The following is a 23,855-nucleotide window of genomic DNA, read 5'->3' on the forward strand; positions in this document are numbered from 1 at the left end:
TGTCTTTTTGTGAGAGGCCCCAAGTTGCTTTTTCTCCCCCATTCGTTCAACAGTATTCATTGAGCCAGGCGATGTTCTAAACTCAGGGAATCAATAATGACCTAAACAGATGAAGTCCTAGGTGTTTAGGGCCTTTTATACTTTATATGCAACAGCTCCGTCAACAGAGTCATCATGACAGCGCGGTGATGCAGATGTTCCCTTTCCAAGTTTCTTTTTCACTTAGTTTATCACACAGCACCCAGAGTGCTGGTGTCTATTGTCTGGCATGCTTCCAGCTTTACAGTGCAGGGTCAGTCCAGGCTGTGGTTATTCTTTGTATTGGTTTCCTATTGCTGTTGTAACAAATTAGCACAAACCTAGTGACTTGAAACGACACCCATTTATTATCTCACATTTCTTTGAGTCAGATGTCCAGGTTTTTGTTGGTTTCTTGGCTCCAGGTCTCACAAGGCCAGGATCAAGGTGTTGGTCGAATGGGCTCTTATCTGGAGGCTCTGGGAAGGCTCTGCTTCTAAGGTCATGCAGGTTGTTGGCAGAATCCAGTCCTTGCGGTTGTAAGGACTGAGGTCCCTGTTTCCTTGCTGGCTGTCAGCTGGGAGCCATTCTTAGCTTCTGGAGGCTTCTTTCCAGTTCTCGCATGTGGCCCTACCTCTCAGAGCTGTCAACGGTGCATTGAAGCCTTCTCCCTCTCGGCGTCTCTGACTTCCCCTTCGACCACTTGTGTCTCTTCCTTCCTTTTCTGCCGCATCTCTTTGATTCAGCTGGAGAGGTGTCTCTGCTTGTAGGGCTCATGTGATTAGATTGGATCGCCCCAGATAACCCAGGATAATCCTCCTATTTTAAGTCTTTAGTTATATCTGCAGAGGCCCTTTTGCCACATGACATGACAACTCATGGGTTCCAGGGAGTAGGGTGTGTATGTCTCTGGGGGGCTGTTGTGCCTTCCACACTGACCCAGTGACAGCGTTTTCTCCACCTGATACACAGCCGCCCCCGGTTGACGAGTCCACAGAGGCTAAGAAATCTAAATGGTTTGTTAGCCTCTAGGAACGGTCTTATCTCTGCTGTGCCACTGCTCTCCTTTCTTCTGTCGGCGCATCTGCCTCTGGCTGCTCTTGCGGTCACGTCTCATTGCTTACGCTTCTCGTCTTCCACCTGTTGCTGCCGTCCCTGCTGTCTGCCATTTTCTCCTTTCCTCTGCCTGCTTTTCTTTTCACTTCTCTATTCCTCAGAAGCTTGTTTTTTTGTGTGTGTTTTTTTTTTAATAGCTAACGACAATCACTGTGAACATTCTCTTCTGGTTAATGGACCAACTCTGATTCTTTCTTGACTATGTTTCTTCTGACTTTTTAAGAGTTAGAGCTTAGCTGCCCTTGCCTCCCCGTCGCCAACCAGCTGACCATAAGCCTCTGGTGTTTAGTGCTAACCTGAATATTTAAAGTTGCCGATGGATGGGGAGAGAAGTGAAGCATCACTGTACCTTTGCTTTGGTCAAGAACAAATTCTTCTTCTTGCTATAGACATTATCCCCCCACTTAAGCTTTCAGATGTAATGTACAAATAAAAAATTTACGTGGTCGAAGGGTAAGTTGTATAATGTGCTACTTGTGTTGTGTAATGGCTTTGTGTGTTACATTTAACCAATGAAAAGAGAAAAAACATTTTTAAAGTCTAGAAACTCAGAACCATATGTTTCTTCACGTATTTCTGCCCCGAAGTCATCATTTTTAATGGTAGACTAGCATGCCATTGTATGAATCTGCCATTGCTTATTTAATAAATGTTCTACTGATGGACATTTAGGTTCCTGGAGGTGCAATTATTGGGTTAAAGCATGTGTACATTTCTGATGCTTTTGACATCCACATTGCTTTCTAGAAAATTTGTACATTCTCTTAAGCAGATTATGACACTGTGCATTTTCCTGTTCCTTCAGTAAATTTTACAGTTTAAGATGCCATGAATCATACTCAAAATATCATAAACCCCAAAGCATATTTACATTCATGTTATTATTTTAAAGGTTCTCATCCTCAAGAGTTGAAGATTGATATTTTTCCCTTGAAAACGGCTTTTACACTTCATCATTTAATTCATAGAAAATTTATAGAGAAGCTGCAAAGGAACAGAATTTAGGTTTCAGTCATATTGATGCATATTTCTTTTTATAAAAAAATTAATTTAAAAAGAAAAAAGAATTTTAGATATCCTTAATTTGAAGTTGAGGAAACTTGAGGCCTAGCACCATGACGTAATGTTTTTATTTTATTTTATTTTATTTTATTTTGTTTATTTTTGGCTGTGTTGGGTCTTCGTTGCTACGCACAGGCTTTCTCTAGTTGGGGCAAGCGGGGGCTACTCTTCATTGTGGTGCGCGGGCGTCTCATTGCGGTGGCTTCTCTTGTTGCGGAGGACAGGCTCTAGGCGCGCGGGCTTTGGTAGTTCCGGTGCGTGGGCTCAGTACTTGTGGCGCATGGGCTTAGTTGCTCTGCGGCATGTGCGATCTTCCCAGACCAGGGATCGAACCCATGTCCCCTGCATTGGCAGGCGGATTCTAAGCCACTGCACCACCAGGGGAGTCCCTGACTTAATGTTTAAAGAGAAGGTTGGCTCAAAGGCATCTAACGGTTATTAATTACAGACTCACAGTCTTTAAATTTTAATTGTTGCTATATACATTTATTTTGCATGGGATGAGGAAAATGGTTATTGTTCTTTAATATTAGGTGTATTTAAATTATTATACATTTGTGTTTTTCTGTAAAGGGGAAAAGCCTCCATCATATCCAGAATGATCATTTCCAGAATGATGGAATTGGTAAGTGGAAAAATTAGCCTTATGAAAACTTGCTTTTATGATGTAAGACATTTATTCCAAATTTCATCATTTAGAAAGAGGAGGATGGAGAGGGACACACACACACACACACACACACACACACACACACACACACTCTGACACTTTGGAGCTCATGTAACTCTTTTATTCAACACATCTGTTCTTGTGAATGCTTTGATATGTCATTTCTGAAAAGGGGTGATTTTGTAGGTACCAAGGTACATATATAGAAGTTTTGAGGATGAACATTTAAGCCTCCTATGCAACGTAAGTTTTTGGAACATATTTATATCCTACAAATGTTGGTTATACAAATTTTCAAGATGAAGTTTATTTACGTGATTTAAAATGTTGCAGAATTATGCTTTTAAAACAATAATTGCTTAACTGTTTTGTATGTGGCTGTGTTACAGTTGCAACTCAAAACTTTATTCTGAAGAATTGTTTACGTTTTCTAGTGTCAGAAGAATGTTTACTGTATGGTTTTCTCTCTTGAAGGACACATCTCCAGCTCCTTGCAAGACATTTAAAATTATGCTAGTTTTTAAAAGGAATACTTTGTATATCTCAAGCTAATTTTAGGGAATATGGTAAAATGATTGTTTTTTTAATATGCTCTACTCTTTCACGCTGATAACTCTTTGAATATAAGATACCTTATGACAAAGCTGGGGAATGTGTTTTGCTGTTGCATGATTTTAATTATTTTTGTCTACGTGAATATGTACAGCTATTGAGTGCATCCTTTCTCTGTTTGTTTTTCAGTTCAGCCCAATCCTTCTGTACTTATTGGCAATCCTATTAGAGCATATACTCCTCCACCTCCTCTTGGACCTCACCCGAATTTGGGGAAATCTCCAAGCCCTGTTCAAAGAATAGATCCTCACACGGGGACAAGTATTCTTTATGTACCTGCTGTCTATGGAGGGAATGTAGTTATGTCCGTGCCTTTACCTGTAAGTAGATGTTTAAGACACTCTCTATTGAATAAGATAAAATAGGCTTCACTAAGTTAGTGGCTATCTCAAATAGTGTTCTACTAATCTCTCTCTCTCTCTTTTTTTTTTTTTTTTGGTGTTCAATGTCTGTAAGCTTCTTTCAAAGCAGCTCTTATGACCAAAGAAATGTGAACTGTTGCTTAAAATTTGTTACTATATTGTCAGTGGCTATGAAGAAATCTGTAAATTGGGTGTTTTGATTGAGAAGCCTTTGTATTGTCTTAAATATTTTTACTGGGGAAAATTGGGCTAAAAGTTAACAGAGCTAGTAAATTGGACTCTTGTTTTGTAAAGTGATGTTTTATTTTATCTTTTGCTTTTTCATTCTTATATAATTCACTAACCCTAAGAAAATACAGTTCTTTGGAGGAAGGAAAAAGGTTTGGATTAGCCTAGCTCCCTTGGATCTAAATTTATCTGAGAAATTCCACACCTTATGAAACCCTACTGGCACTTAAAAACATTATTAAATCATTTCTGAGACTATAGATTTTTAGAGGGCTTCCATCTTATGTTAAAACTCATTTTTCTTTTCTTTAAGATTTTTGAGTATTTTGGTAAATAAAAAAATTTGCTGTTTACTAATATTTCCAAATTCAGGAATTTTAGCCTAGAAAATATTTCTTTCATTTAAGATAAGTACTGCAGTTTCAGGTAGAGGTGATCACTGTCAAGGATCTTTGGCACCCCTGCCTACACCCCCAAAATGCAAAAACGCCTAGCTGCCAACGTTTTTCAGCCATCTTGGTCATGATGGTTCACAATCCCGGCAGCCAATGAGAATAACTGTCAATAAGAAATATGTCATTTATGTCGACTCCCCATAGACTTTCCATTTTAGCTGAGTTATTTCTGCCCTGACAGCCTGGCAACATTATACATCATCTGCTTTAAATAGTAAGTCCCTTGGGATTTATATTTCATTTTACTAGGTCAAAGAGACTTTTAAAGATTTCTAAGAGTCTGAGTTTAACAGTTGTATTATAATAAAATAATAAGGGTGGTAGCTCAGATGTCATTGTGTTTATTCTTTTTATATTAATATGCAGAGATTATATATTTTGACACACCTAAAGAAATTTTCTGTTTCTGTGGTTTAATTAATCAAAAGCATTAATTAAATTAATGACCTGTTGGAATTTTGCCTACAGTAAGTGAACATTAAATGATTTGGTTATTCATATAAAATAGTAATACATATTTTTTGAGTTGAGACTCCTTAGACTGAATTTTTTCTTAAATTTTTTCCCTGTTCTCTTACTCAAGTTTATTAAACTAGATATCTATGCAGTTATGACTTTAAAAGACAGTTTTCATGGTAATCAGTGACATATATGCATTCATATTGAGGGAAAATGATTCAAGACTATAAAATGATTTGATGCCTCAAGGAATAGTTACCAGTTTTAAGTCCTTGATTTCTTCCTAACCTAGTGTGTAAGGGAAATGGTCAATTTTCCCTTACATACTAAAGATTCAAGGAGGTTTTTTTTTTTTTGGGTTTTTTTTTTTTGCCAGTTGAGATATAGCAGTCATTCTACCAATTGTTACTATTAGCATTCATTTTGTAGTTATTCATTTTGATAAAATTAACATCTCTGTGTGTGTTTGCTCTTTCCTAATTAATAGCACTGTAGCAGTTTGCCTTTCAAAATGTACTGAAAGCAATTATTCTATTTCTTATAATAACCTAGGTACCATGGACAGGATACCAGGGTAGGTTTGCAGTTGATCCTCGAATCATTACTCACCAGGCAGCAATGGCCTACAATATGAACCTCTTACAGACACACGGGCGGGGGTCTCCTATACCTTATGGCCTTGGGCATCACCCACCTGTCAGCATAGGGCAGACGCAAAACCAGCATCAGGAGAAGGATCAACATGAGCAGAGTCGAAACGGTGAGTCGCTTTGCTGTTCTTGTGACCCTAAATTGATGGTGTGCCAAGTTGTGTCAACATACGAGGTTCCTTTAACAGTGTGGTTGTCAACTCGTTCATAGATTATAACCCTTTCGGAGGAGGGATCTGATGTAAACCATGGATCCTCTCTCCAGAAGATAGGCTATGTGCACAGACACAGAAGTTACATGTAACCTACCACTTAGGGTTGATGGTACCAATTGCCTGGAAAAATGTTAATAGTTAGATTTTTTTAAAATGGTAGTCATTTAAAATTGAGACAGAAAACCCTCTCCTGTGAAACATTTTTGTTGACCCAAAATATTTTTGTAGCATACTAAACATTAATGCTACTGTGGCAATAGTTTATTCTCATGCAAATCGTAGTCTCTTGTCTACTAGAATGATAAATAAGGAACAATTACCCTGTGTAATTTTTAAAGTCAGGTTTATTGAGGTATAATTTATATAGAGTAAAAGTCACCCTTTTAGAATGTAGTTTGTTGTGTTTTGACAAATATACAGAGCTGTTCACCACCACCAGTATCAAGATTCAGGGTGTTTACATTTCAGAAAACTCCCTCATGTCCCTTTGCAGTCACTTTCTTCCTCCAGCCCCAGCCCTGGGCAACCACTGATCTGATTTTTGTGCCTATACTTTGGTCTTTTCTCTAGTTTGTCATATAAATGGAATCATAGTGTCTGGCTTCATTCACTTAGCTTAATGCTTTGGAGACTTATTTGTGTTGTCTGTGTCAGTTGTTTGTTCCTTTTTGCTGTTGATTAGTATTCCCTTATATGGATGAAGCACAGTGTTTTTTTTATCTCTCCATCAGTTGTTTTTATCTATCCTTAATGATTTCTAATTTTTGGCTCTTATGAGTAAAGCTGCTGTGAACATATGTATTGAACATATTTTCATTTCTCTTGGGTAAATACCCAGGATTGAGCTTGTTGAGCACATTTGTTAACTTTGTAAGAAACTGCCATACTGTTTTCCAAAGTGGCCAAACCATTTTTCATTTCTAGTACGCGTGAGATTTCCAGTTGCTCCGCATTCTCGTTAGTACTTGGTGTTGTCAGTCTTTTTAATTTTACCCTTGCTTATGGGTATCTGATAGTATCTGATTGTTGTATTAATTTGCATATTCCTAATGACTAATGATGTTGAGTATCTTTTCATTGGGCTTATTTGCCACCTGTATATCTTTGATGAAGTGTCTATTTGTATCTTTTGTCCACTTTTTTACTGGTTTGTCTTACGAAGTTATAAGAGTTCTTTATACATTCTGGATACAAATCTTTAATTAGATATATGTTTTGAAAATATTTTCTCCCAGGATATGGCTTGCCTTTTGATTTTCTTAACAGTATCTTTCAAAGAATAAAAGTTTCCATTTTTGATGAAGTCCAGTTTATCCAATTTTTTCTTCTTTGGGTCATGTTTTTGGTGTTATGTCAAGTTTTTTTTGCCTAATCCAAGATCACAAAGATCTTCTGTGTTTTTTTCTAGACGTTTCATAGTTTTAGCTCTTATATTAGGTCTCCTTTGAGTTAATTTTTATATGTGGTGTGAGGTAAGAATTGAAGGGTTTTTTTGTTCTCATTTTGTTTTGTTTTTGCATATATGTATGTTCAGTTGTTCTAACACCGTTTGTTGAAAGTACTCTCCTTCCTCCATTAAGATGAGTTGGTGCCTTTGTTGAAAATCAGTTTACTGCCTATGTGAAGTCTCTATCGTCTTCTATTGATGCATATGTTTGTTCATGCCACATATACTGTCTTGATTACTGTAGCTTCATAAAAGTCTTCAAATCAGGTAGTGTGAGTCCTCCAACTTTGTTCTTCTTTTTCAAAATTGTGTATTCCAGGTCCTTTGCATTTCCACATACATTTTAGAATCAGCTGGTGAGGTTCTACAAAAAAAAGCCTGCTGGGATTTTGATTGGGATTGTGTGGAATCTGTAGGTCAATTTGGGGGAGAGCTGACATCTTAATATTTAGTCTTCTGTTACATGAACGTGGTGTCTCTCTCTTCTTTAAGGTCTTTACTTTCAGCCTTTTTTAAAAAAAAGTTTTCGGAATACAACTCTTGCCCTTATTTTGTTAAGGTGAAAGCTTAGACTAATAGAGGTATCTTAGTGTTAGCGTTTTCCTCCTCAGTAGTGCATCCCACAAAACTCCAGTGTTCTATTTTTATTTCATTCAGTTCAGTACACTTTCTAGTTTCTCTTAAAATTAGATCCATGGATTATTTAGAAAGGTGACTTTGGGTGAGTTATTGGGGATTTTCTAAGAATTTTTCTGTTAACTGATTCCTAGTTTTAATTCCATTGTGGTAAGGGAACATATTTTGCATGACTTGAATCCTTTTGAACTTATTGAGATTTGTTTTATGGCTCAGGATACGGTCTGTCTTTATAAACGTTCCATGTACATTTGGGAAGAATGGAGTGCTCTAGTGCTGTAGGTCAAGTTGGTTGATACGATTGTTCAAGTCTACTTTATCTTTGCTGATTTTCTGTCTGCATTGAAAAAAAAAGAATATTGAGAGAGGAATATTGAATTCTCCAAATATAATTGGTATTTATCTATTTTTCCTTTAAGTTTTAAAATTTAATTTAATTAATTTATTTTTGTACAGCAGGTTCTTATTAGTCATCAATTTTATACACATCAGTATATACATGTCAATCCCAATCGCCCAATTCATCACACCATCATCCCCCACCGCCACTTTCCCCCCTTGGTGTCCATACGTTTGTTCTCTACATCTGTGTCTCTATTTCTGCCCTGCAAACTGGTTCATCTGTACCATTTTTCTACATTCCACATATATGCGTTAATATACGATATTTGTTTTTCTCTTTCTGACTTATTTCACTCTTTATGACAGTCTCTAGATCCATCCACGTCTCTATCAATGACCCAGTTTCATTCCTTTTTATGGCTGAGTAATATTCCATTGCATACATGTACTACATCTTCTTCATCCATTCGTCTGTCAGTGGGCATTTAGGTTGCTTCCATGACCTGGCTATTGTTAATAGTGCTGCAGTGAACATTGGGGTGCATGTGTCTTTCTGGATTATGGTTTTCTCTGGGTATATGCTCAGTAGTGGGATTGCTGGGTCGTATGGTAATTCTATTTTTAGTTTTTTAAGGAACCTCCATACTGTTCTCCATAGTGGCTGTATCAGTTTGCATTCCCACCAACAGTGTGAGAGGGTTCCCTTTTCTCCACACCCTCTCCAGCATTTGTGGTTTGTAGATTTTCTGATGAGGCCCATTCTAACCGGTGTGAGGTGATACCTCATTGTAGTTTTGATTTGCGTTTCTCTAATAATTAGTGATGTTGAGCAGCTTTTCATGTGCTTCTTGGCCACCTGTGTGTCTTCTTTGGAGAAATGTCTATTTAGGTCTTCTGCCCGTTTCTTGATCGGGTTGTTTGTTTTTTTAATATTGAGCTGCATGAGCTGTTTATATATTTTGGAGATTAATCCTTTGTCTGTTGATTCGTTTGCAAGTATTTTCTCCCATTCTGAGGGTTGTCTTTTCGTCTTGTTTGTAGTTTCCTTTGCTGTTCAAAAGCTTTTAAGTTTCATTAGGTCCCATTTTTTAATTTTTGTTTTTATTTCCATTACTTTAGGAGGTAGATCAAAAAAGATCTTGCTGTGATTTATGTCAAAGAGTGTTCTGCCTATGTTTTCCTCTAAGAGTTTTATAGTGTCTGGTCTTACATTTAGGTCTCTAATCCATTTTGAGTTAATTTTTGTGTGTGGTGTCAGGGAGTGTTCTAATTTCATTCTTTTACATGTAGCTCTCCAGTTTTCCCAGCACCACTTATTGAAGAGACTGTCTTTTCTCCATTGTATATCCTTGCCTCCTTTGTCATAGATTAGTTGACCATAGGTGTGTGGGTTTATCTCTGGGCTTTCTATCCTGTTCCATTGATATGTATTTCTGGTTTTGTGCCAGTACCATACTGTCTCGATTACTGTAGCTTTGTAGTATAGTCCGAAGTCAGGGAGTCTGATTCCTCCAGCTCTGTTTTTTTACCTCAAGACTGCTTTGGCTATTCAGGGTCTTTTGTGTCTCCCTACAAATCTTAAGACTTTTTGTTCTAGTTCTGTAGAAAATGCCACTGGTAATTTGATAGGGATTGCATTGAATCTGTAGATTGCTTTGGGCAGTATAGTCATTTTTACAATATCGATTCTTCCAACCCAAGAACATGGTATATCTCTCCATCTGTTTGTGTCATCTTTGATTTCTTTCATCAGTGTCTTACAGTTTTCTGAGTACAGGTCTTTTACCTCCTTAGGTAGGTTTATTCCTAGGTATTTTTGTTCTTTTTGTTGCAGTGGTGAATGGGATTGTTCCCTTAATTTCCCTTTCTCATCTTTTGTTGTTAGTGTATAGGAATGCAAGAGATTTCTGTGCGTTAATTTTGTATCCTGCAACTTTACCAAATTCATTGATTAGCTCTAGTAGTTTTCTGGTGGCATCTTTAGGATTCTCTATGTATAGTATCATGTCATCTGCAAACAGTGACAGTTTTACTTCTTCTTTTGCAATTTTTATTCCTTTTATTTCTTTTTCTTCTCTGATTGCCGTGGCTAGCACTTCCAAAACGATGTTGAATAATAGTGGCGAGGGTGGACATCCTTGTCATGTCCATGATCTTAGAGGAAATGCTTTCAGTTTTTCACCATTGAGAATGATGTTTGCTGTGGGTTTGTCGTATATGGCCTTTATTATGTTGAGGTAGGTTCCCTCTATGCCCACTTTCTGGAGAGTTTTTATCATAAATATGTGTTGAATTTTGTCTAAAGCTTTTTCTGCATCTATTGAGATGATCATATGGTTTTTATTCTTCAGTTTGTTAATATGGTGTATCACATTGGTTGATTTGTGTATACTGAAGAATCCTTGCATCCCTGGGATAAATCCCACTTGATCATGGTGTATGATCCTTTTCATGTGTTGTTGGATTCTGTTTGCTAGTATTTTGTTGAGGATTTTTGCATCTATATTCATCAGTGATATTGGTCTGTAATTTTCTTCTCTTGTAGTATCTCTGTCTGGTTTTGGTATCAGGATGATGGTGGCCTCGTAGAATGAGTTTGGGAGTGTTCCTTCCTCTGCAGTTTTTTGGAAGAGTTTGAGAAGGATGGGTGTTAGCTCTTCTCTAAATGTTTGATAGAATTCACCTGTGAAGCCATCTGGTCCTGGACTTTTGTTTGTTGGAAGATTTTTAATCACAGTTTCCATTTCATTACTTGCTTGTGATTGGTCTGTTCATATTTTCCATTTCTTCCTGATTCAGTCTTGGAAGGTTATACCTTGCTAAGAATTTGTCCATTTCTTCTGGCATAGAGTTGCTTGTAGTAGTCTCTTATGATGCTTTATATTTCTCCGGTGTCCGTTGTAACTTCTCCTTTTTCATTTCTAATTTCACTGATTTGTGTCCTCTCCCTCGTTTTCTTGTTGAGTCTGGCTAAAGGTTTATCCGTTTTGTTTATCTTCTCAGAGAACCGCTTTTTAGTTTTATTGATCTGTGCTATAGTTTTCTTTGTTTCTATTTCACTTATTTCTGCTCTGATCTTTATGATTTCTTTCCTTCTACTAACTTTGGGTTTTGTTTGTTCTTCTTTTTCTAGTTCCTTTAGGTGTAAGGTTAGATTGTTTATTTGAGATTTTTCTTGTTTCTTGAGGTAGGCTTGTATTGCTATAAACTTCCCTCTTAGAACTGCTTTTGCTGCATCCCATAGGTTTTGGATCGTTGTGTTTTCATTGTCGTTTGTCTTTAGGTATTTTTTTGATTTCCTCTTTGATTTCTTCAGTGATCTCTTGGTTATTTAGTAACGTATTGTTTAGCCTCCATGTGTTTGTGTTTTTTACATTTTTTTCCCTGTAATTGATTTCTAATCTCATGGCGTTGTGGTCGGAAAAGATGCTTGATATGATTTCAATTTTCTTAAATTTACCGAGGCTTGATTTGCGACCCAAGATGTGATCTATCCTGGAGAATGTTCCGTGTGCACGTGAGAAGAAAGTGTAATCTGCTGTTTTTGGATGGAATGTCCTATAAGTATCAATTAAATCTGTCTGGTCTATTGTGTCATTTAAAGCTTGTGTTTCCTTATTAATTTTCTGTCTGGATGATCTGTCCATTGGTGTTAAGTGAAGTGTTAACGTCCCTCACTATTACTGTTTTACTGTCGATTTCCTCTTTTATACCTGTTAGCAGTTGCCTTATGTATTGAGGTGCTCCCATGTTGGGTGCATATATATTTATAATTGTTGTATCTTCTTCTTGGATTGATCCCTTGATCATTATGTAGTGTCCTTCCTTGTCTCTTGTAACATTCTTTATTTAAAGTCTATTTTATCTGGTATGAATATTGCTACTCCAGCTTTCTTTTGATTTCCATTTGCATGGAATATCCTTTTCCATCCCCTCCCTTTCAGTCTGTATGTGTCCCTAGGTCTGAAGTGGGTCTCTTGTAGACAGCATATATATGGGTCTTGTTCCTGTATCTATTCAGCGAGCCTGTGTCTTTTGGTTGGAGCATTTAATCCATTCACGTTTAAGGTAGTTATCAGTGTATATGTTCCTATTACCATTTTCTTAATTGTTATGGGTTTGTTTTTGTGGGTCCTTTTCTTCTCTTGTGTTTCCCACTTAGAGAAGTTCCTTTAGCATTTGTTGTAGAGCTGCTTTGGTGGTGCTGAATTCTCTTAGCTTTTGCTTGTCTATAAAGCTTTGGATTTCTCCGTCAAATCTGAATGAGATCCTTGCCGGGTAGAGTAATCTTGGTTGTAGGTTCTTCCCTTTCATCACTTTAAATATATTGTGCCACTCCCTTCTGGCTTGTAGAATTTCTGCTGAGAAATCAGCTGTTAACCTTATGGGAGTTCCCTTGTATGTTATTTGTCGTTTTTCCCTTGTTGCTTTCAATAATTTTTCTTTGTCTTTAATTTTTGTCAATTTGATTACTATGTATCTCGTTGTGTTTCTCCTTGGGTTTATCCTGCCTGGGACTCTGCGCTTCCTGGACTTGGGTGGCTATTTCCTTTACCATGTTAGGGAAGTTTTCGACTATAATCTCTTCAGATATTTTTTCGGGTCCTTTGTCGCTCTCTTCTCCTCCTGGGACCCCTATAATGCGAATGTTGTTGCATTTAATGTTGTCCCAGAGGTCTCTTTGGCTGTCTTCATTTCTTTTCACTCTTTTTTTCTTTATTCTCTTGCATGGCAGTGAATTCCACCATTCTGTCTTTCAGGTCACTTATCCGTTCTTCTGCCTCAGTTATTCTGCTATTGATTCCTTCTAGTGTATTTTTCATTTCAGTTATTGTATTTTTCATCTCTGCTTCTTTGTTCTTTAATTCTTCTAGGTGTTCTTTAATTCTTCTAGGTCTTTGTTAAACATTTCTTGCATCTTCTCGATCTTTGCCTCCATTCTTTTTCCGAGGTCCTGGATCACCTTCACTATCATTATTCTGAATTCTTTTTCTGGAAGGTTGCCTATCTCCACTTCATTTAGTTGTTTTTCTGGGGTTTTATCTGGTACATAGTCCTCTGCCTTTTCATTTTGTCTGTCTTTCTGTGAATGTGGTTTTCGTTCCACAGGCTGCAGGATTGGAGTTCTTCTTGCTTCTGCTGTCTGCCCTCTGGTGGATGAGGCTATCTAAGAGGCTTGTGCAAGCTTCCTGATGGGAGGGACTGGTGGTGGGTAGAGCTGGCTGTTGCTCTGGTGGGCAGAGCTCAGTAAAACCTTAATCCACTTGTCTGCTGATGGGTGGGGTTGGATTCCCTCCCTGTTGGTTGTTTAGCCTGAGGCGACCCAGCACTGGAGCCTACCCCGCTCTTTGGTGGGGCTAATGGCGGACTCTGGGAGGGCTCATGCCAAGGAGTACTTCCCAGAACTTCTGCTGCCAGTGTCCTTGTCCCCACGGTGAGCCACAGCCAACCCCCGCCTCTACAGGAGACCCTCCAACACTAGCAGGTAGGTCTGGTTCAGTCTCCTGTGGGTCACTGCTCCTTCCCCTGGGTCCCAATGCCCACACTGCTTTGTGTGTGCCCTCCAAGAGTGGAGTCTGTGTTTCCCCTAGTCCTGTCGAAGTCCTGCAATCAAATCCCACTAGCCTTCAAAGTCTGATTCTCTAGGAATTCCTCCTCCCGTTGCCGGACCCCCAGTTTGGGAAGCCTGACGTGGGGCTCAGAACCTTCACTCCACTGGGTGGACTTCTGTGGTGTAAATGTTCTCCAGTTTGTGAGTCACCCACCCAGTGGTCATGGGATTTGATTTTATTGTGATTGCGCCCCTCCAGCTGTCTCATTGCGGCTTCTCCTTTGTCTTTGGATGTGGGGTATCTTTTTTTTTTTAAACATCTTTATTGGAGTATAATTGCTTTACAGTGGTGTGTTAGTTTCTGCTGTATGACACAGTGAATCAGCTATACATGTACGTATATCCCCGTATCCCCTCCCTCTTGCATCTCCCTCCCACCCTCCCTATCCCACCCCTCTAGGTGGTCACAAAGCACCGAGCTGATCTCCCTGTGCTATGCGGCTGCTTCCCAGTAGCTATCTATTTTACATTTGGTAGTGTATATATGTCCATGCCACTCTCTCACTTTGTCCCAGCTTACCCTTCCCCCTCCCCGTGTCCTCAGGTCCATTCTCTATGCCTGCGTCTTTATTCCTGTCCTGCCCCTAGGTTCATCAGAACCTTTTTTCTTTCTTTCTTTCTTTTTTAGATTCCATATATATGTGTTAGTATACGGTATTTGTTTTCCTCTCTCTGACTTACTTCACTGTGTATGACACACTCTAGGTCCATCCACCTCAGTACAAATAACTCAGTTTCGTTTCCTTCTATGGCTGAGTAATATTCCATTGTATATATATGCCACATCTTCTTTATCCATTCATCTGTCGATGGACACTTAGGTTGCTTCCATGTCCTGGCTATTGTAATTAGTGCTGCAATGAACATTGTGGTACATGACTCTTTTTGAATTACGGTTTTCTCAGGGTACATGCCCAGTAGTGGGATTGCTGGGTCGTATGGTAGTTCTATTTTTAATTTTGTAAGGAACCTCCATACTGTTCTTCCTAGTGGCTGTATCAATTTACATTCCCACCAACAGTGTATGAGGAGGGTTCCCGTTTCTCCACACCCTCTCCAGCATTTATTGTTTGTAGATTTTTTGTTGATGGCCATTCTGACCAGTGTGAGGTGATACCTCATTGTAGTTTTGATTTGCATTTCTGTAATGATTAGTGATGTTGAGCATCCTTTCATGTGTCTGTTGGCAATCTGTATATCTTTTTTGGAGAAATGTCTATTTAGGGCTTCTGCCCATTTTTGGATTGGGTTGTCTGTTTTTTTGATATTGAGCTGCATGAGCTGCTTGTATATTTTGGAGATTAATCCTTTGTCGGTTGCTTCCTTTGCAAATATTTTCTCCCATTCTGAGAGTTCTTTAACTTAACACAGTTTACTTTCCAGTTTGTGTTTTACCACTCAGGTACAGAAAAGGAACCTCACAGTATTTCAGGTTTTCCTCTTCTGGTCTTTTATCTATTGTTATCATGCATTTATTTTACTTTTACCTATGTTATAAGCCTCAAACATTGTTATTATTTTCATTTAAAGAGCCAAGTATCTTTTTAAAGAGTTTTAAATAATAAGAAAAATAATCTTTTATATCTATCCATGTAGTTAGTACTTCTGGTAATCTTGATTTCTTTCTGTATGTTCATGTTTCTAGTTCAGTAATTTTTCTTCTGCCTGAAGGACTTCTTTTAACATTCCTTGTAGTTCAGGTCTGCTGGCGATGAATTCTTTCAGCATTTGTATGTCTGAAAATGTTTTTATTTACAGGGCATAGAGTCTTGGTTGATAGTTTTTATGTTTCAGTATTTTAATGATGTTACTCTACTGTTTTCTTGCTTACATTATTTTTAGTGAGAAATCTGATGTCATCCTTATCTTTGCTTTTCTGCATATAAGATGTCTTATTTTTCTCTGACTGCTTTTAAGAACTTATATTTATACTGGTTTTAGTAATTTGTTTATGATAAAATGATATTCCTTGGTGTAGTTTTCTTCATGCTGCTTGTGTTTGTGCTTTGTTGAGCTTCTTGTATCTGTGGGTTTACAGTTTTCATCATTTTGGGAATTTTTGACCTTTATTCAGAAATTGTTTCTGTCTCACCTCTTTTTCTCTTCAGGAATTCCAACTACCCATTTATTATGCTTCTTAAAGTTACCCCACAGTTCACGGGTGCTCTTTTCATCTTTTAAAAAATTCTTTTTTCTTTTTGTGTTTCACCTTGCATTGTTTCTATTGCTATGCCTTCAAGTTCACTAAGTTTTTCTTCTGCAGTGTCTGAACATCTGCTAATTCCATCCAGTGTATTTTTCATCTCAGACATTGTAGTTTTCATTTCTTAAAGTTTAGTAGTAAGGCTATTCTGGCACAAAGTTCCAGTGGCATTCTTAAAAGAATGTTTTCAAGGAAGAACCCAAATTAAGGATTGTTTCAAGGGCTTTAAAATATCCAGTAGTTAGTTCTTATAGATTAAAAGCCTTTCACATGCGTGAACTAGCATTATTTGTTTATTATAATTGTGATTTTTTTTTTAACCTTAATATTGCTTCCTTTAATGTTTGTCATCCACTTATATTTAGTTTGATATGTATTACTTTTAAAAGTATAACTGCATTCTTTTCAGAATATCTTTACTTAGTTTAGATTCCTTTACTAAATTACATTGACGCATTATTTGGATTTTTGCTTAATTGCATTCGTAAATGGCCAAAGTAGTAAGCCTTTATAAACAGGCCTTTTCTGTGTCTAGTTTAAGAAAATGAGGCTGTAAATTCCTGGAGAATGGGCAGTTATCTTTGGAGTTATTTGATATTTTAAGGTTATTCCCTTATTAAGTTTTTGCCTTGTCAGAGAGATTTGCTTCATTTATAAATTTTCTTTCTTGCAGAGAAATTGCAACTCTGAAAATTTAAGAACAAAACCCAAGCAGTAATAATCAACTAATAATTGTTGGAAAATGTTTAAAATATTCTACTTCTTTGTCTAATATTGGATAGTCATTGGCATTTTGTAACATCTACTGGAGACAATTTATAAGAATTTTGAAATATTTTCTTAGGTAAAAGTGATACAAATAATCCTGGACCTGAAATTAATAAGATTCGGACGCCAGAGAAAAAGCCTACAGAATCAAAACAGGTATGTGGTTTACCTTTAGTGAATGCATTGTTCTAATGGAGTTAGTTTGATTGATCGTCTTGGAATCCTGGTGTTTTAAAGAAAATTATCTACCTTTTTATGTATATCTTTTATGGTTGTTGTTTCATGAGGTTCTGGTGGGTCATGTTGCACTCTCTCCCTCCACCTCTTCTTTGTCTACACCATTTTATTTATCAGAATACTTCTCTCAAATTGTGTTATTTAGCAATAGACTTGAACTCAGAGACTTCCAATGGTAAAGTAATAAATGAAGACACCGCTATAGATGTGTTATTAGAAATTATCTCGGATGGGGAAGAGCTGTTGTGGTGCGGAAGGGAGACTTAACTTCCTCAATCCCTCACCTTGTTCTCTCATCACACCTGCTGTGTGCTGCATCCTTTGCTCTTAACCTGTTTGTTCATCCGCTTTTTCTACTTCTGTGCTCGTGAACCACTTAGGGAAAATCAAATCATTGGTTGAATTAGTGCCGCTGGAAATGCATGCTTTCTAATCTCAGGGAACCCGTGGGGTGCCTCCCCATTTCTTTTGTAGGTGCCTGGCTCCCTTTGCCCAGTTTTCTCAGCAGCTCTTCTGATGCCTGCTTACCTTCTACCTGTTATTCTTACGATCAGGAGATGACCTTGCCTTAGAGTGAAATTCGTCAGGATTTCACGCTGTTAACTCAGAACTTTAGCCCTCACACTTTTCCTGTGTCCTTGAACATCCTTCTATATCACCGATCTCAGAGGAAGAGTTTCCATTAAGACTTATCTCTCCTCTTCCGGTCACCTCACAGACCTTGTCCCTTCTCTTCATTTATCTTCAGATTCTTTCCAGCTACTGGTTCTTCCTCCTCAGCCTGTAAGTAAATTGATTGGTAGACTGTTTTTTTAAAAGATACTTTATTTGGCCTTTATTTCCTTTATATAGCTACTGCCTAATTTCTCCTTTTTCCCCATATCTCTTATTTGTCCCTTAACCAACACAGACTAGTATTAGGCCTTAACATTTCACTAAAACTGTTGAGCTCAAAGTGACCAGGGACCTCCCCGGTAGTCCAGTGGTTAGGACTCTGCACTTTCCCTGCCATGGGCCCGGGTTCGATCCCTGGTTAGGGAACTAAGATCCCACAAGTGGCACAGCCAAAAAAAAAACAAAACTCAAAGCGACCAAATCTTATGAACGTGCTTCAGTTGTAGCCTTACTTGACTTTTCTTTGGTATTTGGCACTATTTTCTACCTCTTTCTTCTTGACCATCTTGTTTCTTTTGGTTTCTTTGACACACATTTCTACTTATCACAACTCTTTCCAACATGACCTTCTGTCTCTTTTATAAGGTCCTGCCCACCCCTTCCCATCTGTCCCTAGTCCTTAAGTTGGGGTTTCCCAGGCTTCTCTCATGGTCCCATACCTCTCTTTGCATTCTGTGCTTTCTTACCATAAACTAGTCCAATTCCACAATTTCCATTACTTGCTCCCTGATGGTGACTTCCAAATCTGTATCTGCAACCTCAGGCTGGCTTTAAGCAACTGTTCTCTGTATTCAGTTACTTATGCCTCGTAAGCAGCTCTGACCCACAGTTTATACAACTGGAAGGGCTCAGTACCCACTGGAGGAGCTGCAGTGCCAATTAGGCGGCCAGGGGAGCTTGCTGATAGAGTAAGAGGGAAGCAGCAGTGAAAGTAGGCGTCCTGTGTGTTTGGGAAAGGGTGCAGAGAGAAAGCAGAGGGCGTGTGGGGCGGTACAGCAGCAGCACCTGTAGTCAGAGGGCCAGGGTCAGGGTTAGGACAGACCCAACCAGGAGAGTCGGAGGTGCTGTCAGAGCAGCTGAAGCCAAGATGGCCAAACGTCTCTCACGTCCTTTCTAAAATTTTTCTGTTGTGGTCTTTCCCTGTTAGGGGACTAGGCAACCTGATAGACGTGTTTCATTTTCTTTTCCACCCTGATGCTTCGTCCTGGGGCCTAGGGGGAAAATGTACTAGCTCTCCTTGACTCAGGATTAAGAGGAAAGCAATAGAGGAGAATCTGATTCTGATAATATTAGAGTCAGACTCCTTCAGATTGTACAGTCGTCTCCCCTGCTCAGCCCCTTGTAATATCACAGAGGAGCACAGTCTTGATCTAAACTTCTACGACACTGGCCCAGCGTCTTGTCCATGTCAAAGTCAGAAGTGAAGAAGGCGATTGAAACATCAGCTTATCCACAGACAACCTTGACATCTAATCATGGTCTCCCTCATGCGGTCAGAGTATGCCTGTCAACAGTATCTGTTGGAGAAAGGTGTTATCTCAGCTGAAATGTCGCTTCAGTCATTAAAAAGATGAAGATTTATAGGGGAAAATGTTTGTTTATAAAGAGCCTTAATCAGGTTCTGAGACAGTTGAAGAGCAGGCGTGGCAGCTGCTTGGGAAGACTGGGACCGAGTTACCATCCTTCTCCTTTCATTTTCTAGATAATTTACATATACCCAGTAGTCTTCAGGATCTTATTGGCCAAATTTAACGTTGGTCCATTTGAGCTCGACATGAGAATGCTCTTGGGGCATGATTGGCACATCGCAGCCATTTGTGGCCATAGCTTGCTTGCCAGGTTACCCCAGCTTCAATTCAGGAACAAACTGCTTGTTCTGTCTTCTTGAGAGTGGTCAGTTTCATGTCTCATAAGATCAGACTTGTGTTTCAGAAGGATGCCAGCACTCCCTAGCTTAAAAACCTTTGGTAGCTTGCCACAGTTTACAGGATTAAAAAAATGTTTATTCTCAGTATTGACTCATTCAGGGTCTTGTGTAATTGGGCTTCTGCAGTTTCATCTGACTTCAGGGGGGAGATTAGCATGTAAGTCCAGTTGTAGCTCTGTGTGCACGGAACTTCTCGTCTCAAATCTGCTTCAGTGTATGAGCTGTTACCTTTATCTAGTATGTACTTCCCTCATACTAGATAAAAAACTCCAGCTTTTTATGCAAGATTATCATTATCTCTGTGAAGTCACCTTTAATTTTCTCAGGCTCCAGGATGTCACCTCACGTCCTCTTACAACACCTCTAATTTTACGTTTACACGTTGGTATCCTCTACTGGACTCCAAGCCAGAGCTGAGAGCTTAGCAGACTTGTTCTGTGAAAGGCCAGATACTAAATGTTCAGGCTTTGTGGGCCGTGTGGTTTCTGTTGCAGCCGCTCACCTCTGCCGTTGTAGTGAGGAAGCAGCCGTAGACAGTGCGTCAACTTGCACAACTGTGGCTGTGTTCCAGTAACGCTTTATGCACAGAGATCTGGCGGACTGGAGGTGGCCTGGGGGCCGTCGTTTGCCGCCCCTGCTCTGCGCCCCTGGGGTACAGACCCAGTCTGACTGCTGCTTTATCTCCAGCCCCAGGCACAGTGTCCTTGGTAGGCCCTCAGTAAGTGTTTGTTGAAGGAATAATGGCAAACATTGACAGCCAAGCTTTTAATGCAAAGGTGATATAGTACTTTTTTTTTTGTTCACTTCCAAGTTATTTAGACTGAGACTTTTTTTATATTAATATAGATATGTTTGAGGAAGAGATGTATAAAAACAATAAAATCAGAAGGAAAGAACACATTTCAGTGATTTATATCAGAAGGAAGTAAATGGTTATCTTTCCAAGGAAGAAAGTGTGAAAATAAAAATAATGTTTTTAAATGAATTAAAGTGGATATGCTAACAAAATAGTAGTATCTTTCCTTGTGACTCACATTTAATAGGCGGGTTTTTTTCTGTTTCATCTTTCCTAATTTAAAGAATATTCCCTCATTTGATTGTCAGAAAGTGATTTATCGGGCCCCCAGCGCTCCTGCTATTACGGATAAGAATGGATCATATCTTTTAGATGTGCTAGGGGTGGGAAAAGGTGGTGAACCACAGGACTTGGATCTTCTGCAGCTAAAGAATACTTCTTCTTTTTTTTAGATGGATTTGGAATCAAATCCACAGAACAGAAGTCCTGAATCACGTCCTGGTGTTGTTTATCCCAAATTTCATCGCAAAGATAATCTCAACCCAAGACACATAAATCTTCCCCTTCCTGCTCCCCACGCACAGTATGCAATCCCCAGCCGTCATTTTCATCCACTTCCCCAGCTGCCGAGAGCACCATTTCCAATTCCACAGCAGCACGCCTTGTTAAATCAGCAGCAGAATAATTTGCCTGAACAACCAAATCCGATGCCGCCCCAGCCGAATCAGGCAGTCCCGCAGCAGAATCCGCTGGGTCAGCTTTCTGCTGCCTGCCAGGCAGGCCCCAGCAGTGCTTTGTTTAATGATGCGGTTTCTCATCGACCGCAGTCCCCTCCTGCAGAGGCTGCAGTTCCTGAGCAGCAACCCCCTCCCATGCTGCAGGGGGGCCACAGTCCTCTGCGAGCCATTGCGCAGCCCGGCCCCATTCTTCCTTCGCATCTGAATAACTTCACTGATGAGAACCCCCCAGGACTGCCTGTAGGAGAGGCTTTAGGTAAGTTCTCTGATCACTGCTGGGCGTGACAAATGCAGAGATGATTTACGTAAATGACGTGTGCTATACGATATTTTTTGAGTCAGGATTGATTCATTTCTTCAAATAACGCCAGCAAGAGAATCAATCAGTTAGTGTAGTAGTCAGAATCTAGTTCCAAATGCTATATAATACTAAGCATCCAGTTGAAGTCAGGTTATGTCGTAATGTAGGTAAGGAAGAATCACCATCATCACCATAACTTTAGTTACCGGCAAGTTTAGAGAACATATGCTTTCTCCAAAACTCAAGTTGTAGCCATTTCTTTGTGGAGAATATCTGGTTGTAAAAACTCTTGAAAGAATTAACTTGAAACCCTAAATGCTGAAAACATAAACTTCGCACCAATGTTTCTACAGATCGTGTGCATGGGAGTGTGGCTCTGGAAGCATTGCGGCAGCAGCAGGTGCGGTTACAGCAGTGGAGTGAGCACCACGCCTATCTCAGCCAGGGCAGCGTTCCTTACCCACACCATCACCATCCTCACCCTCACCCGCACCCGCACCCGCACCTCCAGCATCTTCCCCAGCCGCCCATTGGATTACATCAGCCACCAGTGAGAGCCGACTGGAAGCTCCCCAGCAGTGCCGAAGATGAAGCAGAAACGACTGACTCAAGGTATTTCAGCAGACGGACACGAGCTCCTTACCCTTACCTTTCTTGAACGGTGTCCTTTTAGCCTCAGATTGGAATATTGTCCCAAAGAAATTGGATGCCAGCCTTCTAGGTACCTTGCTACACAGTTCTGTCGATTGACTCTAAAATATAGAGCATCTTTTGAGAAGTAACTCTTCTGAAAATCTAGGCATGGACGACCCGCTGTGGCTCGTAAGTTAATGTGGCCCCTTGCTTTGCAGTCCTTCTGAAAGAAACATACCATCACTGTGCGTGGTTTTTTCATACTCAGTCATAATGCAAAGAATGCAGAGAGGACAGAATTAAATTAGAGGTTAAAAGTTAAAAATTATAAATTTATCATCAGTATCTTTTTTTCTAGTAGCACAAAATTCTACCGTCTTTTAAGTATAGATGTTTGAGTGTTCAGTCCTCATTCTAAACTTGTTTTTATGGTGTCATGTGAATGCATTGAAGTGTTTCCTAATCCCTTCTGAATAAGATCCACCATTATGGTGACCTTTTATAGCCATCAGTTACCAAAGGCATGTAAAGACCAGGACAGTTGTTTTTAACACCAAGGGAAAAGAAAGAAATCAGATACTTGGGCATATTTCGTGTCTTCAGTTCAACACCTATGAGCGTTAATGCTTCCTGTTCTTGAGATGAATTAACATTCGTTCTGATTAAGTAGTATGCTACTGTTTGTAAAAATTACACATGTAGTTGATTAAGCTCTCCTTAATGTGATGAAGCTTTTCTTTTGTTTTCTCCTCCTCCTATTTCGTCATCCTTATGTAGGTTTCAAGACTTAATCAGAGAGCTGTCTAATCGTGATCAAAGTGAAACGCGGGAGCTAGCTGAGATGCCGCCACCTCAATCAAGACTTTTGCAGTATCGACAAATTCAGACCAGGAGCCCACCAGCAGTCCCCTCGCCCCCGTCCAGTGCAGACCACAGTTCCCACTTCTCCAACTTCAGTGACAGCAGCAGAGACCTCGAAGTAGCCAGCAGCCCAGCCTTTGCACAGCGCCTGCCGCCGCAGCTGTTCAGCTCGCCTTTCTCGTTGCCGGCTGAGCACCTCGCCCCTCCTCCCTTGAAATGCCTGGCACCTGACGGAGCCTGGGCTTTTGCCAGCTTACAGCAGAATCGCCTGATGGGGCCGGGTGTTCCCTATGGCCTACCTCCACTGCCGCCCAGGCCACCGCAGACCCCTTTTGTGCACATGCAGAGCCATCAGCCTGCTGTCAGCCAAGAGCCCTTCCACCCGCTGTCGGCGCGCACCGTGTCGTCCTCTTCGCTCCCCAGCTTAGAAGAGGTAAATGCCTTTCTTCTGCGCTCCTCCTTTCGGGATTAGTTGATGGTGAAAAATACCAGTATTTGTTGGTTTGATGATGACGGTGGACAGATCTTAACTATATTTAATAGTCTTGTAAAGATAATATTTTCTTGCAACTTATTTATTTATTTTTTCAGCTTCATTTTAAAGAGTTGTTTATTTTTTTATTGAAGTCTAGTTGGTTTACAGTATTGTGTTAGTTTCAGGTGTACAGCAAAGTGATTCAGTTACATATATTTTTTTTTCAGGTTATTTTTCATTGTAGGTTATTATGAGATATTGAATACTATTCCCTGTGTTATACAGCAAATCCTTGTTGCTTTTCTGTTTTATTTATAGCAGTCTGTATCGGTTAATCCCGTACTCCCAATTTATCCCTT

At 39.5% G+C, this 23,855-nt stretch overlaps 1 protein-coding gene across 4 annotated transcripts in view; it reads left to right on the forward strand.

Annotated features, from left to right (window-relative positions):
• The window catches only part of HELZ (helicase with zinc finger), a 151,647-nt gene that overhangs the window by 98,183 nt on the left and 29,609 nt on the right, over window positions 1-23,855 (forward strand). For all 4 annotated transcript variants that reach the window (XM_068530583.1, XM_068530582.1, XM_068530585.1 and 1 more), the window contains 7 exons: window positions 2,770-2,821; window positions 3,608-3,798; window positions 5,535-5,742; window positions 16,931-17,010; window positions 20,942-21,482; window positions 21,881-22,139; window positions 22,938-23,454. In XM_068530583.1, coding sequence (XP_068386684.1) covers window positions 2,770-2,821; window positions 3,608-3,798; window positions 5,535-5,742; window positions 16,931-17,010; window positions 20,942-21,482; window positions 21,881-22,139; window positions 22,938-23,454 — 1,848 coding nt within the window. The remainder of the gene's footprint in view (window positions 1-2,769; window positions 2,822-3,607; window positions 3,799-5,534; window positions 5,743-16,930; window positions 17,011-20,941; window positions 21,483-21,880; window positions 22,140-22,937; window positions 23,455-23,855) is intronic.

This window comes from Eschrichtius robustus, chromosome 20 (assembly GCF_028021215.1).
Source record: "Eschrichtius robustus isolate mEscRob2 chromosome 20, mEscRob2.pri, whole genome shotgun sequence".
NCBI lineage: Eukaryota > Metazoa > Chordata > Mammalia > Artiodactyla > Eschrichtiidae > Eschrichtius > Eschrichtius robustus.